Source organism: Chanos chanos, chromosome 2, assembly GCF_902362185.1.
Source record: "Chanos chanos chromosome 2, fChaCha1.1, whole genome shotgun sequence".
NCBI classification, from domain to species: Eukaryota; Metazoa; Chordata; class Actinopteri; order Gonorynchiformes; family Chanidae; genus Chanos; species Chanos chanos.
In genome coordinates this window covers 48,963,158-48,981,677 of record NC_044496.1, presented here as the reverse complement: position 1 = coordinate 48,981,677, position 18,520 = coordinate 48,963,158, and the positions used below count along the sequence as shown (strand labels likewise).

The window sequence follows — 18,520 nt, the reverse complement described above, 5'->3', positions numbered from 1 at the left end:
AGCCCTCATTTTACTAACTGCTTAATTTTCATATGTTCATAAGCTCTGTCAGCCCTTTTCTACATTTAATAACCTTTACTCGGTGTTGACCATTAATATTACCAGCTTTATGAATTAGACAAAACAAGCATGCATCAGCTTTAAATGTACATTTTTTTTTATTAATTTTTGTTTACACATTGTCATTTTATACAGGTCATTCTTACAGCGTAGGATATAGTAGTAATTACAGAAAACACACTGAGAGCCCTGACTTGTGCGGTCAACTTACTCACTCAAATCAGAGATGACCATCAACCCACGAACATGCAGGACTCATCCACTCACATGACACACACTGTACACACACACACACTCACACGCCCACACACACACACACACACATGCACACACACAGACACACACACACACACACACACACATGCACACACACAGACACACACATCAAAACTTACTTCCCTTAAAACGTATGTAAAACAAAAGATGAAACTGTAAAACATCAACCACTGACCGCTTTCCATTCTTTCAGTGTCTGAAAGACATGCACAGTCTGAGTATCTCCAAAAAAAAAAAAAAGCATATGATAAGTCATGTTAATATTTGTGTCAATCATAATTACAAAATAAAACAAAACTACATTTCTTTTAAAAAGTAGGAAGGCAACTAATGAGACAAGTCAAGCAAGTTTGACAGAGAAAACCAGAAAGCACCTGGAATCTATCACATCCTGGCAAACTATGGAAAAATCACCAAAGGGAAAAAAAAAAGTGGAAACATATGATAAAACCGACTGGGACAGTGTAGGTGTGAGAATTACTGGCTTTGAATGGGACAGGGTTAAAAGTTACCGGGGGGGGGGGGGGGTGTTAATAAAAGTTACAGATTTAGAATTCGTCTTCAACATGGGCGATCTTATGGCACAAAATATAGGATGGGATTCTAAGCACACACTTTTGACACACAAATGAGAAGACTGGTATAGGATATATCACATTCCTACTGTTAAAATGATCATGGCAAGGCCCCCACATTAACAACAAGCATACAAAGTTTCTCACATTGTCGACAATAAGAACGTTTCTCTTGTTTCATATCTCTGTCCCGACAGGCTTGCTAAGAGACATACCGAATAATTCACAAAAAAAACAAACAAAAAAAAAAACAGAAAAAAGAACAAAGATAGCAAGCCCTGAATAAAGCCCTAGATGTCTGTTATCAGTTAAAAGAAAAAAGGAAAGGAGAAAGAAAAGAAAGGAGCAAGTCTTTTGCTGAGCGTTCAACAACGAAAAAGACTGATATGATTGCATACTTTCAGATAGGACGAAATATCAGGGAGTTGCACTTACAGATTTCCATCAAGCTTTGCTAATAAGTGCAAAAATGAACTTTATCCTTTGCATGAAAAAAGTGTGCCACTTACCTCTGGAAGCCACTTAAAACATCAGCTGAGACACTACCAGGTTTTTTTTTTGTGTGTGTGTGTTTTTTTTGTTTTTTTTTGTCCAATAATACTCACAGATATACTCATACTCTCACAGATACACATCCTTCAGTCTCACACACACTCTTCATTTATGCTAAATCTCACTTTCCCCCTACAGTCACTCTTGGCCTTCTTCTGTGCGCCACTTTAAGAAGTCCTCTTTCCGTGCGTCCGGTTTAATTTGGTTCCGCATGCCTCCCAGCAGGTTCGAGGTGGCCTCAGAGGCAACTATGAGTGGACGTACAACAGTGGGCGGGATCTGGCGCAGGACTCCACCCACCGCTCCCGGAAGACCTTTCTGTTCGTGCCCGCGAGATGCAACATCGCATAGGGTCTGAGCTGTGTCAATCACTCCCTGTGACAGACGAAAAGAAAAAAAGGAATTATAAAAGGAGGCAATCTTCACATGTTAGCAATCATGATAAAACAAGTGATATTATGTTCTTACAGGCAATAAATCGATATTTTCTCAATATCAAAACATTTCAATTTGTGGGAGAAAGATGCTGAAAAATTATAGGAACCAAGCCCCACTCCTTAAAAGCATTTGAGGTATTAAGGCGCACTTTAAACCATAGCCATAAAAGACCTTACTTCTCTAACAGTATCGTAGGCCTTGGCAACCCCTTCCCTGAGGTCCGCAGGCTGAGGGTTCCGGCGTGGGCGGGACACTGGACGGCCCTCGGTGATGTACCGTGTCAGAGGAGGAGTCGGAGACAAGATGTCATACACTGTCTCAGCAGTTGCCTGAACAAATATTACCAAAGATGTTTACATAAACATACACAGCACATGTATTCATATCTACCAAATTATTCATATACATAAACATAGCGTCCTGTAAAACCATAAGCATAACATGCAAAAAAAATATGGAAAAACATATCTACAGTATTTCTTCAATGTTGCTGTGCTACATACAAGCGCGTATAGAGCTCCTGCCAAACACAAATGAATACCTTCTCTCTTTTAGGTTGGGAACATGACTTATATTTATGTAACTGTTTTGGTCACACATTATAGCAGAATTTTCCACCAACATCGGTAGAAACTTGCTTCGCATCTCAAAATTGGAGATGACTACACCCAACAGTTCACAGTGAAAGAATACACAGCCATGGCAGGCAGACAGACAGAAACTGTCTGAGGGGATCCATTAACGAATCCCAGGACCAAACACAACACGCCCACTGATTACAGTAACTAGCCTGCATCCCCATGTTTCCTCGTTCTGTGTTCGTACCTGTATGGCCTGCACCAGTCTGTTACTCAGCTCTAGGGCAGCAGAAGCGGTGGAGGTGCCAAAGGACGCTGCCCCCCGCTGGAGACCGCGGATAATGCGCCCATCTTTTCTGTACTGCTCTATGGGCATCCAGAACAGATCCCGCACGCCGTGGACTGGGTAGAGAGGGATGACATGAGAAGGAGTGGGAATAACAAGTCAACACGTTAAGTCATTTGTTCGAACACACATAATTCAGGTAGATGCTTCATGTGCATGCAATAGTCTGAGGAAAAAAAAATAATTTGTCATGTACTCACAGAGCTGTACCACAGAATGCATGGGGCCTACACCACCAAGAATTCCTGGCAACTGGTTCTTCCTAATGTCAGTTAACCATTCGTTAACTGCATACTGAATCACTTTATCAACTCCAAGAAGTCTGGTGGAGATACAGAGAGCAAAAATGATATAATGTAAGTGCTGAGTATTAAAAAGATGCCTGTATTTTCCATTAAATTATAAGAGAAAATAAGCTAAACATTTTGGAAAATTCTGGACAAAGCTAACCAGAGACTTGAGGCTCAAAAGAAGTTAACTAGCAGATCCTCAGGGGTAAGTGAATGGTAACAGGACATTGAGAGGGGTAAGTGAATGTAACAGGACATTGAAAGGGGTAAGTGAATGTAACAGGACATTGAAAGGGGTAAGTGAATGTAACAGGGCATTGAGAGGGGTAAGTAAATGGTAACAGGACATTGAGAGGGGTAAGTGAACAGTAACAGGACATTGAGAGGGGTAAGTGAATGTAACAGGACATTGAGAGGGGTAAGTGAACAGTAACAGGACATTGAGAGGGGTAAGTGAATGGTAACAGGACATTGGGAGGAGTAAGTGAATGGTAACAGGACATTGAGAGGGGTAAGTGAACAGTAACAGGACATTGAGAGGGGTAAGTGAATGGTAACAGGACATTGGGAGGGGTAAGTGAATGTAACAGGACATTGGGAGGGGTAAGTGAATGGTAACAGGACATTGGGAGGGGTAAGTGAATGTAACAGGATATTGAGAGGGGTAAGTGAATGGTAACAGGACATTGAGAGGGGTAAGTGAATGGTAACAGAAAGAGACACATACCCATGTCTACAGCAGAGTCTTTTGAGCTTCAGCTCTGAGCAGTTGAGCTGGGCTAAACCAATCAGAATACCTGCAAACGTTCCCTAGCAGAAAAAAAAAGGAAAACGATCATCAGTGACATCAAAAGGTAAAAAAAAAAAAAATCAACAGTGAGAAAAAGTTCTTGCTAATGAACAAGTTTTATGAAATGAATAAATTGTGACAGTGCAGACAGTTCATGTTCCCATTGGTAGTAACTGTAAGACATACATATTCCCATACCCACTACCTTGAAGATATTCCATTATCCATCAATGATTCAAACATCTCTCATAGCCCACAGTTTAAAGAGACAAGCAGAACCAAACAGCTCAAATGTCTATTACAAACAAACTATCACCCAGAATGCAATACAAACATTTCTGAAAGTGTGAATGAGCTCCTACCTGCTCAATAACCACATGCTTGCCATGATAGTCCAGCCAGATGGGAACTTCAGAGGTAAACCGAAACTCTCTGAGGTAAAAACCAAACAGAACAGGTATAATAAGGAAAGAGAAGAGGAGAGAAAAAGAGCAAGATAAGACACAGCTAACTTGTCTGGCAAGGTTGTATGGAGAATCAGCAAATTACACTATTCCAACTATTACACACTTTGCCAGGTCTCTGTTTGCTTGTGGGGCTGAGAACAGATAATTTACCGGAAGTAGATTGGTTGATCGGAGGAAGAGGAGGAACCAGCAGAGGAAGAGCTCTGCTCACTGTATGTCGTCTCCACGGACGCGGTGAGGTCAGGGCCAAGTCCAGCACCAAGCTCCGCCTCCTCCGACTGCTTTTGGGAAGGATCAGACCTCACTGACATGATTGACAGAATGAGAGAGAGAGAAAGAGAGACAGAGAGAGAGATGGACAGAGAAAGAGAGAGAGAGAGAAAGGGAGAGAGCAGAGAATATATGGACACAAAAGAGAAAACCACAAAGGTTTTACAACGGCAGAAAAAAATGTCAAAAAGAAAAAACTGAAAACAAAAGAAGAGTCAGTGATGGTTGGAGTCGTATGATATAATGAAAAAGATTCCGGACTGTGCTGCTAATATTACAGCCATGTTTACCTTCAGATGCTGGGTCAACGGGTAGGTAGGGGTTAACTCCGGCAGCCATGTTGCTGAAGAAGTCTTTTAAGAAGAAAAGAGCATCCTGGGAAAACACAAGAATAATAGTTAGATGACAAAAGTGTGTTAGGACAGGAAGACGCCTAAAATGTATAGAACTGTAGGCCCCCACGCATTCCTAAACCCAGGCAGATATAACAGTAAGAGATAAAATACCTGGTCTATGTTGAGTCTGAGTGGTAGTAAACTGACTCTCAAGCAGCATTCTGGTCCTCCAAGACCTGAATCAGGACACACCTGAAGAGCCTTCACCGTCAGCTGCAATACAGAATAGAGTCATGTCAAACTCACATTACACATACTGAAATTTTAACAACTATTCTGAGAATACGATTAGGCATGGTAAAAAAAAAAAAAAAGCACAGCGCTACTCTGACAAATGGTTAATGTACAGTCAACGACACCTCGTTCACTCTTTACTCATAGTCCTCATTATCCATCTTTCCTGTTATTCTTTCCGTTTCTGTCCCTTTCTCGACCCAACCTTTTCGTTTTCCCCCCCTTCTCTCACCATGTTCGAATGAGCTCGGCGTGGCATGCTCTCGCTGGTGTACAGGTAGAGGAACTTGTTGATCTGAGAGGAGGCCAGCCTGTCTCTGACTTCCAGTTCTTGTACGATGAAGACTTGTCTGGACAGTGGCTGCTCCCCGACCCCCGTTCCTTCAGCCTCCTGTCCTGGGACGGCGGGGGGCTGCGCCACCTGGTACGACTCGTGCTGGAAGCTCACCTGGACACGGACAAAATGATTTCGACGCGTCCGTCAGGTTCAGACAGTTTGCGCGAGCACATATGAACAGTAACAGGCAAGCATGTGTTACCTTAGTTAGCTGGATCTCCATCAGTAAGTTGTGCTGCCTCCCACTTCCTCCTACCCAGCGCCAGGAGTTTTGGGGTCGTGAGGGGGCCACAGAGCGGGAAGGAGAGCCTCTGGCCCCATGAGGAGTGGGGCGGCCCCTGCAAATTTACAAGTTTTATTTTTTTGATTGATTTCTTTTATCAGCAGGAGAGTTTTTTTTTTTTTGCCAAGCTCACTGATATGGACAGGTTCAACAAGAAACATGCTTTTAAAAGACATAGCATTCCAACACAGGTATTGAGATGTGTGAATAACTCTGGAATTACTCCACTCAAATTATTCTTGATAATATCATCTCCCAAACATTAAAAACAGTCTTGACAGTGTAATGACATATTGTTGCTTAACATTCCACAGTTGACTGGAGTGGCTGAGTCACACTGGGTTTTTGGCTATATTTTTGAGAAGTGTTATGGTTCATTGAAACTATGCTGTCTGTTTGCCTCCGGCTATGTCATTCAAATTATACTGTCTGTTTATCTCCGGCTGTGTCATTCAAATTATACTGTCTGTTTACCTCTGGCTGTGTTGCGTAAGCACAGAGGGAGGCTTTCCCCCAAAGTCTTTGCCCCCGTAGAGATGCCAGACGACAGACACCTCTCGGAGGACCACTCTGCTCTGGGGCACGGGGAAACGGGATGGAGCACGCAGAAGGTCCGAGCTGCCACGGGGACGAGAGAAATATCCATCTCTGACCTTTATGGGTCCAGTGCTCAACACAGTCACCACAGGCTCTCCATCTTTAGGCTGTGCAGGAAAGAGAGAGAAAGGGCGGGGGGGGGGGGGGGGGGGGGGGGGGGGGGGGGGGGGGCACAGACAGGGAGAGAAATAGAGAGAGAGAGTCTTATGAAAGCTATAATGCAATCTTTGCAACACCGTGCCCAGAGAAAAGGGCAAACAAGAGAGAAAGAATAACATAGTGAAAAGGGATTCAAAAGACAAGTAAAGACAAAGAGATTAACAGGGAGGACAGTCAGTGAGGAGAAGAGAGAGATTAACAGGGAGGACAGTCAGTAAGGAGAAGAGAGGGATACACAGGGAGGATAATCAGTAAGGAGAAGAGAGAGATTAACAGGGAGGACAGTCAGTAAGAAGAAGAGAGAGATAAACAGGGAGGACAGTCAGTAAGAAGAAGAGAGAGACAAACAAGGAGGGACTCACAGGAATGCCTATCCCAGGGGCCTCTAGGATACAGAAGTCATCATTGTCTGTGGAACATTCCGACCCCTCCTCTGACATCATATCTGTGTGAGCCTCAATGGCTGTTGTCACAAGTCCATCAAGCTCAGACTCCTCCCCCTCCAGAACAGACGGACGGCCTTTGGCAGCTTCTCCAGGAAACAGGTAGACGGAGACAGGTGATGCTCTCTGGATTGAGCCGGCAGAACCTGTCAATCAAACACCAGCTATTAATATGAAAAGTAATCATTAACAACTGAATCTTTTTATCAGATCATTCTCTATCCTCACTAGCATCATGATCCTCCTCTCGTTGGGTCCTCTCAGTGTCAATCAAGGCATCGGTAAGATCACATTGGTTGATTTCAGCAGTCTCAGCTGGAGGGCAGGGTGGGATGGAGGCGGGACTTTCTGACATCTGACAGATCAAATCAAATCAGTGAAATGCATGCATCAATGCATTATGATATGCCTTCAGAGAGAAAAAAGAAACAGATAAAAATATCCAGTGTCTCTTACCGGCAGTTTCTGTCCAGCTATCTCTGTGGGGGAGGCGTGGCGAGGAGGGGGGTGCAGGTCGCCCTGAGAGACCAGGTACTGCAGAAGGTTGATGAGGGCTGCGCAGGAGTCTGCGCAGGTGTGCAGGTGCACCACGTTATTGGAGCAGCGCAGTTCAAACAGAGGTTGAGCCTGGACATTAGACGGAGGTGGGAGTTAAAAAAACATTCTGGAAAAACTCACTAACTGGTATGGTTTATGAAGTAAACTCTCTTTTGAGAAACTCACAAGCTTGCCAGAGTTGCTGCCTTTCCATGTGGTGATGGCGAGTTCCAGAAGGTCGATATCTAACACACACACATAGTCTAAGAGAGAAAAACACACAGACACACTTATAAAGAGGTTGTGATACAGTGTGAATGAATCATGACGCGACAGAGAGTAGAAAATAAATATCACTTAGAGGAGGACATGCTTTAAATGTGAGACAGCTGCACAAAGTGACAGCACGCAAGACACCAATTATTTTTCTCTTCCTATAAACTGCCAAAACATCACTTAGTAACAGTAAGAGGGTGCCGTACCTCGTCTCAAATCCACTGTATCACTCTCACACTTATCAGACAGGTACAGGGCAGAATCATCCAGGATAAACCTAAAAAACAAACACACAAACAAACAAAAACACAGGTCTCAACTAGGTCCACACACAGGCCCAAACGAAGCCTGACCAGAGATTTTATTGCAGACTGACACAGCTCCAGTACCTGAGGTGAAAGGTGGCAGTGTCCACAATGATATTACTGGACAGAGAGAAGGATTCAGCTGTAAACACTACTCGCAGTGGGAGGTAAAGCGGCCTGGGAATGAGGGAGAGAAAGAAAGAGAAAGACAAAGAGAGAGAGAAAGAAAGAGGGAACAAGAATTGCACAGTGTGAGACTTAACCAGAAACACGTGTAAAACAGCACCGTACATATCTAGCCCAGAGGTGTGTGTGAGCTGCCCTCACCTGTAGTCAACAGCACAGGTGGCCAGGTGTGTGTGTAAGACTGTGATGATGGCAGGAGGTGTGTATCCTAAGATATCGTCGTCAATGACATCTAGAAAATCCACCATCTGAAGCGAGAGTGGACAGACAACACTCAGTATTATGTTATACTCAACACTAACATATCTAATGATGGTATAAGTATACAGTGTTACCATGGTTATCAGTAAAATGCAAATATGAAGTACCTGTTCGTGCCAGCTGTGATTGGTTAACGCCATATAATGGCGTAAAGTAGCACCTTGGAGTCGCAGAGCAACCAGGAATTCCTAAAAGACAAGTATAAAATCACTCTCTTTAGATCATGATGAAAACATAAAAAGACAAAAACTAGTGGTTCGACTGATACTAACTTAAAAATCTAAGAAATTCAATGACTGAAAAGTTCAGGTGCAAGCTTTTAAGCTCATACAACTGAGCACTGAGATAGAAAAACTTACTAACCTTGACATTCCTTTGAAGGTCTAGTGTAATTTTGATGGCAGTTGACAGCATCTGAACATCTGTCTCTCTGCCACCCACACAGCTAACTCCCACCTCTGTAGGATAAATGGTAGGGTCCAAATGGCTTGGGGGAGTAAACCTGGGCATTTCCAATCTCACAGGAATGGGTGAATCTGGGACTGTCGCTAAAGAGAAAGAGTTATATTTGTAATTAATGCTTTCCCCTGAGCACTAATAATTTATAATAACTATTAATGAAGTGTTTTAACTCATGACTACTTGCTAATGGGGAATATATTGGACATACTTCCAATACTCCCTCTCTTCGCTAACCTTTGTGGTAAAGCTCCACTTTCCTGCTTTCCAGAGTCAGGAAGTTGAGATGAGGATTATTCTGATGCTGAGTAACACTGAAAATTTTCCCTCCTTCGAGGTCCAACAAGAACTCCCCATGGCAGTGTTCCACTCTCTTTCCCGCCTCATTCTAGAAAAATAAAAATGAGGTAGAATGAACAAGAAAAGTCACAAATAAAATTAATATTAAACAACAGTGATCTACAGTGTTGTCTAAAACCTGTAACTGATTGCCAGTGTGAAGCGACTACCATTCTGATTTAGTTTGCTGACCTTGCTGTCCGTCATGGCCTGGAGGCGGCCCTTGCCAATCAGGACAGTTAGACAGAGAAGGCTGAGGTTGTGGTCAGGGTGAGGTTCTGCCTGTTTTCGCCTCGCTGATTCATTGGCTGAGTAGAACTGAGGCTCATCTTCCTCCGAGTCCGAATCTGTGAGCACAACATGTACCTTTATACTCACAAATAATTATATAGCCAACACTCATTCAACTGATACCAACTGAAATTTACAAACCAATTTAAACTATATTATTCATGGGCTCTGCCACATACTTAATGCTAAATACCAACAACGGCCGCCGATGATTATTTTTAACTATTTTCTAAGACCTAAGTCAGGTTTTGCTTGGCATGAATGTTGACTAGCATAGAATGCAGCATGCCTTGACCGTGCCACAGAAGAGAGGATTCTTCACAGTGTGACAAAGCCAAGTTTCCAATTCCATTGGTCTAACCACGGCAAATAAAATGGAATGTTCTGTATGAACCTGTTCAACAATGACCCTTATAAACCGACTTAGCGTGCCATAAACATTTGCCTGGATCACTGAGCAGCAGTTATCACAGATATGTCCCAACGTCCCGAGGCAGGGGAATCACTGACCGAGTCGGAAGGCAGATTTACAGAGCTGAAACTCCTCGTCTTCAGAATAACGCTGGTGGCTACGAGAAGACTCCTTGGGGGGAGAGGGGGGAGGAGGAGGGGGCTCCCACATCAACAGGTCGTTATTGATCCTGAGTGAATGATAGGAAGTGTTAAAATCTCTGTTAAATCTCCTGCCTTATATGTGAGAACGTGTGTGCGTTAGAGAGAGCTTGCCTGTTGTATATGCTCTGGAAAGCCTCTTTACTGGGTAGCAGGATATATACCACAGGTAGTGTGATGTCCACCACACACTGACACTGGGACACACACTGAGACTGAAACTCACGCATCTCCTCTGGATCTGCTGGAATCACCATCTGAGAGAGAGAGAGAGAGAGAGAGAGAGAGAGAAAGAGAGAGAGAGAGAGAGAGAGAGAGAGAGAGAGAGAGAGAGAGAGAGAGAAAAGTAGGGGATAAAGCAGTGGAAGACAGTAAGGGGGAATTGTACAGTCAGAAGAAGATGATGCAGAGAGAATATAAAAGCCCAACGACATAAACATAGTGCAGAGGAAGGTGACAAGTCTATACAAGGTCACTTAATGACATTCAGTGTGTGAGGGGCAGACTAAACACACACACACACACCTCCTCAGTTTCAAACATGGTACGGTTGGAGGAAAACGGGGAGCTGTTCTTCTCTCTCAGCTCACAGGGGTTCTCCATAGAAATGGAACCCAAACCCAGGTCTCTGTTCAGCCCCATCCCAGCCAGACCTCCACCCTCGCGGCCTCCGTCACCCCCATTCACTCGCACTGAAATCCTGCGCACAGAGACAACAGAACATAAATAACACTATGTGTCAGTGATCTGAATGAACTTTAATCAAAACAGATGAGGTACATTCTTCTACAATGCTTGGATCCGCACTTGGCTTCTCATGAAAAGGAGCTGCTCCGTTGAACGTTGGTTCATTAATATAAAAGAAAAATACACAAACATACAGACACAAGCGTACACAAACAGACCTGGGAGTGCCCTCCGCGTTTTGCGGGTCTGGGCTCTTCTGGACACGTATACAGGGGAAAGTACCTCCTTCCCAACCCTCGTACACGCCTGAGGAAAGGGAAAGAGAAACAATGAGGCACTGTAACTGCATCTCCATAACTGGAAAACTGTGGTGAATGCCTCATAAAATTATTTGTTTTGTCTTGAAGTTTTCCCCTTGGGGCTTATTTTGCAACATATTGTTAGATGTGTATACATGTAACAAAATGGAGAAAGCTTTCACTTTAGCTTTTGCTCCTTTGGCTTAGAAAAAAAAAATCAACTTATTATGTTGATTCAACCCTTTAATGAACATATGTAAATCCAAAATAGCATGAAAAGTCATTTCCTTGCCGATACCAAGAAGAATTAAAATTTTTTATAAAACTAAACCACAATGTCTCACCATGCAGGTCACTGAAGCTGGCCTCAAACAGTTTGGTAAGGTTGGCAGCGGGAGTGCCAGGGGATTCATTCTGGATGTCTGGTCCCTGCTGGGTCCTCAGCTCCAGGTTGGACATCTCTAAACTCAGAGTCTCAGTGCGGACCGCCCGCTGAGAGGGGGGGCGCCTTAGGTCCACAGGTCGAAGGTCAGGGATGGGGAACCGCAACTTCAGCACCGCATGAGGCGAGAGGAGAGTCAAAGAGGACCGCAGCTCTACTGTCTGAGTCTGGAGGGAAAGAGAGAGAGAGAGAGGGAGAGAGAGAGAGGGAGAGGTAGCGGTATAGGATGAGAAATGATGAAGATTATGACCAGTCCAGTTTGAATGGCCTTAGATGAAGAAATAAAACTAAAAAAAAAACAAAACTTGTTGAACTGTGGTACTGTAGTGACCTGAGAATGCATGGGCCCCACTGTCTGAACTGGACAATGACTCAAAGCCTGGACCAGACCGTCCAGTCGACCCAGGATGTCCAAATCAAGCTCAGTGGTCAGTTCTCCCAGTTCGATACGCACAACACTGTCCCTGCGTACAACACGCTGCTTCGCTCCGCCCTGAAACACAACGTGAACGACAATCACGATCACACATGAATCCAAAGAGATAAACACAGATTCACTACTAAATAGTTTACACAGGGACACAGATATACCTTACGGAGATGCCTCTCGGTGAGACTGTAGTGTAGCTGGGCACAGGGCCGGGCTGTGACTCCTACAGTGAAGAGTCCAGCGCTCTGAAATTGTAGCAGCTACAGAGACAAGCACAGACACACGTTCCTGAGTCACTCACACCGTTAGAAAACACACGAGGCAGCAGAGGTCATGCTGACATCTGGCTGCAAGCTGCTTTCCATCTCTAACCCTTGTTTAGAATAACTTCAATAATTCTTTTTTTTTTTTTTTCTGAATCTCATGCACCTCAGAATATTACACATGCATAAAAGACATGGCATTCTCAGTGCTGGCTAAGAACAATCCAGACTACACATACAAACAATATGATGTTAACTCTTTTTCTGTCGGGATACGAAAGATATTTATTATTAACATACACTTCTCTGCATTGACGATTATTATTTATTATACCACTAGTATAGCTATACAGAGAATGACCATTAAAACCAAACGCAATGGCAGAAACCTGCTAACATATTCTCTCCACATTTATAAAGTAGTCTGAACATGCACTTCAGTCTCTGCATCATATAAGAACAAAAACAAAAATGCTCAGAAAAAAATTTAATTTGGGTCGCTGAGTCAAAAATAGTGGATTTGAATTCAAAAATTAGAACTAGAGCAATTACTAATACCTATATAGTCATTTATTTAGCTTTGAAAAAGAAATTTGTGTTGATATTTAGGTCATTTTATGTTGATCAGAGGAGTTTGTGGGTTTACCTCAGAATACTGGGGGATCTTTGGCTCCCATAAACACTCCAGAACTTCCAGCCTGCTGAAGGAGAGGTCAGAGGTCACAGCTCGGGCATGGCGCCCTGCACTGCGCATCTCGCATGACACCTGCACTGCAGCCCCCGTCACCCTAGAGATGACAGACAGAGGTCATTTTTACTGAATTTCTCTTCAAAAACCACTACGAGCACATAAAAGAAGTAAACTACAGCAGAAGGCAAAAATATAATTAAATAATGCCACCGGGAATGAATTAGGCAGTTGCTTTGAGGTAACAATAAAAATACAAAGCTGACTGTTGTTATATGTGTTGGTAAGAAGAGTAAAGCCGTGCTAATATCAGTTCAGCATGAAAGCTTCATGATAATCAATGCTTTATTGATATAACTACACCCAAAATAATACTTTTGTCATTGACAAGAACTTAAATTTCTCATAAACGAACCCTGAGTGGCAGTGACAGAGCTGCAGCTGTGTACCACATGATGGTTGACAGGGAGGACTGTGTAAATATGAGTGTACCTGAGGTGAGAATGTGGGCATGCTTTGGCAAAGCTCCCTCGTAAACGCTGGAAGTCTCTCTCGCTGAACATGCTGTCCTTAAAGAAAGCCAGCTCCTGGAAGAACACCTTAGACACCTCAGCCAATGAGGAGCGTCCGTCAGGTCCAAGAGGTGGCTCCTGTTCTAGCATTGTTAGTGTGACTCCGCCCAAACTGAGGCGGAGCAAAGCATCAGGCTTCATGGGCTCCGGGTGGTTACCGCGGGACGAGCGACCTATTAAAGGCAGCAAGTCAAGGTAAACAGTTAGCTAGGTTCCCGAATTTAAAAAAATATTTGAACTGGTGTCAAGTGTGTGTGATTTTCTTTTTTGTTCAGTTACCTGGGGGTCTGTTAGACTGAGGCAAACTTGTTAGTGATCCTGGTACAGGATAGCGTCTAGGAATTCCCTGAGAGAAGAGAGGACACACAGCCACATGCTGTTAACACTCATGTGTGGAAGCTTGTGAGCTTGTAAACAAATCCATGGCACATGGACATCAATACTCACACACGGAAACAAACAGATATGCAAACAAGCACAAACAGAACGGTTCAAACCAGGACACAATGTAAAACAACAGCCACAAACCAAAACAGGGACACACTCACACACACAGCCACACACACATAGCCACACACACACAGCCACACAACCTCACACACACACACACACACACACACACACACACACACACACATACACACACAGCTGACCTGTGGTGACAGAGGGTTTGTATGTGAAAGGCTTTGCAGACTGTGTGTAGATGACTCCATGTCACTGTCTGAGAGTTCACTGCCAGAGCGAACTGACGTCACACTGCTACTCATACCAGGACCCATGGAATAAAACATCTCTGAAAGAATAAGGGGGTCAGAGAGAGAGAGGGATTAGCATACATCAAACTGAATCACAAACACAGCACAAAAGCACCACCTAAGCTGAAGCTCTCTCCGTCCTCACCTCCGTTCTCCAGACCGCTGAGGTAGGGCTCTGTGTCCAGCTCCAGGTCCCTCTCGGCCGTGTCAGAGGTGAGCAGTTTACCCAGGTCCTCTTCAATCAGCCTGAGGTCCTCCGATCCCAGAGGTCTGCTCTGACCCCCTCCAGTCTTACCACGGGACTCTGACCAGAGACAACCAGACAGAGAGAGAGAGGGGAGAGAGTGGGGAAGAGCATTTTATAGTGTATGTATTTGGTGTAGAATACACTAGTATCTAATGAGTGCTGTAGAAAAGATTTTTTTTTTTTTTTTGATTTACCTGTTTCAATAGACAGAGCAGAGAGCAGGTCTGTCAGGTGAGTGATCTGACTTGGGGAGAGCAGCAGGTGAAGGCAGCCCACTCTACCATCCAATTCCAACTGAGAGCACATGAGAAACAGAATTACATTAATACAAAACCAAATCAATATATTGATACATACGTTGATACAAAGCCAAATCAAATCAATTCTCTGGTGCAGTCTAACCCATGAGCGCACACACGTACACACACACACACATACACATACATACACACACACACACACACACACACACACCTTAGGTCCAGGGAGCATGTCATTTTGCTTGATTTTGACAGTGGTCTCAATAAAGCCCGAACAGTTGCCAATGAGCAGAGGATGCTGGGAGGACTGTGGAGGGGTCACAGACACCTCTGACTTCTCCTCTCCTTCCTCTTCCTCAGGGACTGAGTCTTCATCAGCAATCAGTTCCTGTGGCCAAAAAATGGCAGAGTTACAACAGCAGGGTAAGATGAATACTATTAATGCAGATATGAGAGACTGCTCAATGACAAAAGTAAAGCACAAGTTGCTCAATGAGAAAAGAGGCAACATTCACATCTATATTGGTAAGTGTGTAATTATAAATTACACAGGAATTCCATAATCAGGCATTTATATGGGCCAACTAAGATATCAGACAAGAACTGACTGTGCGCTTTAAATAACGATGAACGTTGCCACTGTAAATAGAGCAATGCATCTGTCTTTGGTTGTTCTGGTCTGGCTGAGTGGTACCTGAGGCCCTTTCATGTTCTCATAGAAGAGCTGGACAGCACTGAGCTGCAGGATCTTGTGCACAAAGGCTGGGGGCTGGTGAATATCCACAGGCACTGTCTGACTGGAGTCTCTCACTGCTTCATCACAGTAATCCAGCCTGCGGTACACATACACCACCAGCGGGGGCACAACAGAGCTCAACACCCAGTGCAGTCATAAACAAGTTTATTCATTATGACAATACACAGTTTACACAGTTCACTTTCTTACATAACAACCGTTATGTCAGATGGCTACTTGTACTGAATCTGTAGAAGAATGTAAATAATTTTGAGAAATGGTTGGGTTGGTGAGTAGTATACTGTGATCCCTGTACAGCTGTGATGTAACCAATGCCTCAGAACTGTTCTGCGCTTTCCAGGAATCCCTACTGACATCTGATTTCAAAAGAAGTAAACCTCACAGAATTTGAGTTAACTAAAGCCATAAGGATGGCTTATCTACTAATTAGTAAAAGTAATCATTTACATATAAAATACAACTACTTTCTGTGCACTTCTTAGGTCAGGGCTATTCAGTTACAACTTTAGAAGGGCCAGATTTGGAATGCTTTGATCAAGGGCCTGAAATTTTTGGCAGTCTATTTACATTTATATATTTACATTTATTTAATCGACTTGTGAGGCTAGCAAAATGTTTACAATGCTGTAAGTAAGAGCGATATATATGGTAAAACATTTCAATGCTGTTATACTATATCATTCAGCACTCAAGGAATGCCTTTTCTCCAATCAAATTACTTGACCAAAGCTAACTTCTGTATCATTTCAGTTTCACTGTAATCACCAGTGGGCTGCTAGAGCTCTTTGACTGGGTTTGGCCCGCTGGCCACAAATTGAATAGGCCTGACTTAGATTACTGTACAGGTCTAATTGTTTAACCAGTAAAAGTAGTAAAACGGTAATTTACAGAGGAATGATATTAGCAACCCATACACTACTGCTGTAAAGCTCTATATCCATATGGAGGTCATAGAAAGACTGCATTTACCGTTTAATGTGCATCTCTAAGGCAACCCCAGTATCAGAGTCCAGGGGATGGTGCTCGATTCTCACTATGGTATCCAGGAAGGTGACTTTTATCCGACGTAAAACTAGATTCAATATAAATATTGTACACAGCAAATTCTCATCAGTTTAGAGACATCAGCATTCATTAACACCAGCATGACAGACTTGAATTGTGTTTGAATGAACAAATATCTTTGCAGTGTAATTTCACATTAGCTCTTGATTCTAAAGTACTATTTGTGCATTTACACACACATACACACACCTGTCTCAATGGTCTGTGCAAACATTTCCAGCCCCTCCAGGGGAGCAGGCGGCTCTTCGGACGCCTCGGGGGGGTCCTTCAGGCACTCTTGGGCCAGCTGCATGCTGGAGGTCATACATGAGGACCAGCCTTGGGAGTCCCAGCTCCCACCTGAACAATTAATTAAACCAGTTTATTACAATAATGTCAGTCCTTGACCACATGTACAAAAGAAGTCATAAACTCATAAAGCAGGGCACATGGCACTCACTGGTCCTGTACTTGGGACGGCATGTTATTTGTAGCCCGGAGATGACTAGGGTACAATGGTCAGTGACAAGGGCTGCCCATGGTATGGTAACAGCAATGCTGCTCACAAAACCATCCAATATCTCTAGAGGAGCCCCAAGCGACTCCAGAAGCTCGTTGACTGCCTGCCAATTGAGACACAGTAGACCAAATGGTTGATGACATTGTTCTGAGCAGAGAACAAAAGGGCAAAATACCTGATTATCATTTTGGAGAATAGGGAACGTTCCCCTTTTGTTGCCCATATTACGCACTGTTTATTCTAAGATTCAAACTGAATAACGGAATGTCAACCAACAGTTAATCATGAAATAATCATGGTGTTGTAGACATTACTGCTGCAACTTTATCTTATCTTGGTAAAATCAGCAGAAGGGTACTGCGTGGATTACGTGGTATTTTTTCGAATAAAACTAATCAGCCGGAATGTTCTTCAGAAACGTCTTCCCACCCAGTAAGATGATCAAGACGTGGAGGACTGTTGTTGTCTTGGACTTCACAATTGCGAAACACTCGGAGGAGCTGAGGACATTGGACTACTTGGCAGGAACTGGCCTGTACATGTCTGAGGCAAACTTACCCACACATCGAGGTTGATTTCTTTGATAACCCCACTGCCATTGTAAAGGTCCAAACTCAGTTGGTCCAAACTCAGTCGTTCCTGTAAGTAGTGACCGAGGTAATGCTGTAAAAGATATCGACAGGCCCGCTTCTTTATTGAGCCCGACCAGGGGAACAGCCACCGAGACATAGGGCCAGAGAGATGGGGGAAAGGGAGCCAAGAGGTGGTAGAGGAAAACGAGTAAGATAACAGTCCTCCGGTAACTGCATAACAAAAAAACAAAGTGTGCAAACGAGGTGCGAGCAAAGGGTAGGGGGTGGCTAGCTGAGGGGGCTAAGGAAGGGGGTAAACCGTAACTTCCTCTTGTGTGACACAAAAAATCCAAAAATTCTTCGTGTCAGGACCCTGAATAGTCCAGCGTCGCATTGACAGTCGTTGTTTTCTCTCGATTCACTGTCCGAGAGTGAATTAAAATTGCATTTAACTCGAAATCGGGCGACTGGTTCTGTTTCGTCTCTTCGGCTATAGGGTTGTTTATTGTTTTCATGCACAGCCTGAAGTGCTGGTTACACGTCATGACATCATAGCGCAGAAAGCGGAATATGGAATAAGAGAAGCCATATTGGGAAGGTCACCGAGTACGGCCGTTTGAACTCTTTC

General features: G+C 43.7%; 1 protein-coding gene across 1 annotated transcript; it reads right to left on the bottom strand.

Annotated features, from left to right (window-relative positions):
* Nucleotides 1-885: 885 nt before the first annotated feature.
* atg2a (autophagy related 2A) lies at nt 886-18,350 on the bottom strand. Its single transcript, XM_030765008.1, has 42 exons — nt 17,879-18,350; nt 17,261-17,423; nt 17,011-17,160; nt 16,726-16,828; nt 15,694-15,832; nt 15,214-15,387; nt 14,934-15,033; nt 14,638-14,796; nt 14,391-14,530; nt 14,017-14,083; nt 13,658-13,910; nt 13,124-13,265; nt 12,376-12,474; nt 12,116-12,277; nt 11,687-11,951; nt 11,262-11,349; nt 10,882-11,056; nt 10,471-10,613; nt 10,255-10,385; nt 9,646-9,800; nt 9,352-9,502; nt 9,019-9,203; nt 8,763-8,843; nt 8,536-8,642; nt 8,293-8,385; nt 8,110-8,180; nt 7,814-7,890; nt 7,547-7,717; nt 7,319-7,445; nt 7,010-7,236; nt 6,366-6,595; nt 5,811-5,946; nt 5,504-5,719; nt 5,149-5,250; nt 4,933-5,017; nt 4,523-4,676; nt 4,268-4,337; nt 3,843-3,925; nt 3,026-3,147; nt 2,727-2,881; nt 2,078-2,230; nt 886-1,838 (listed from the first exon to the last, which is right to left on the bottom strand). Exons 1-42 carry the CDS (start codon nt 18,047-18,049, stop codon nt 1,602-1,604), a joined length of 6,012 nt encoding a protein of 2,003 aa, XP_030620868.1. The 5' UTR covers nt 18,050-18,350; the 3' UTR covers nt 886-1,601.
* Nucleotides 18,351-18,520: the final 170 nt, after the last annotated feature.

What these genes read in the sequence shown, in the direction of transcription:
- atg2a (XM_030765008.1), bottom strand. Translation starts at nt 18,049, where the DNA reads ATGTCTCGGTGGCTGTTCCCCTGGTCGGGCTCAATAAAGAAGCGGGCC. An exon ending in TTAGAGATGCACATTAAACG is followed by an intron (nt 15,833 to 16,725) that starts GTAAATGCAGTC and finishes TGTGTACCGCAG; the next exon opens with GCTGGATTACTGTGATGAAG. An exon ending in AGACTCTGCTGTAGACATGG is followed by an intron (nt 3,148 to 3,842) that starts GTATGTGTCTCT and finishes TATCTCCACCAG; the next exon opens with ACTTCTTGGAGTTGATAAAG.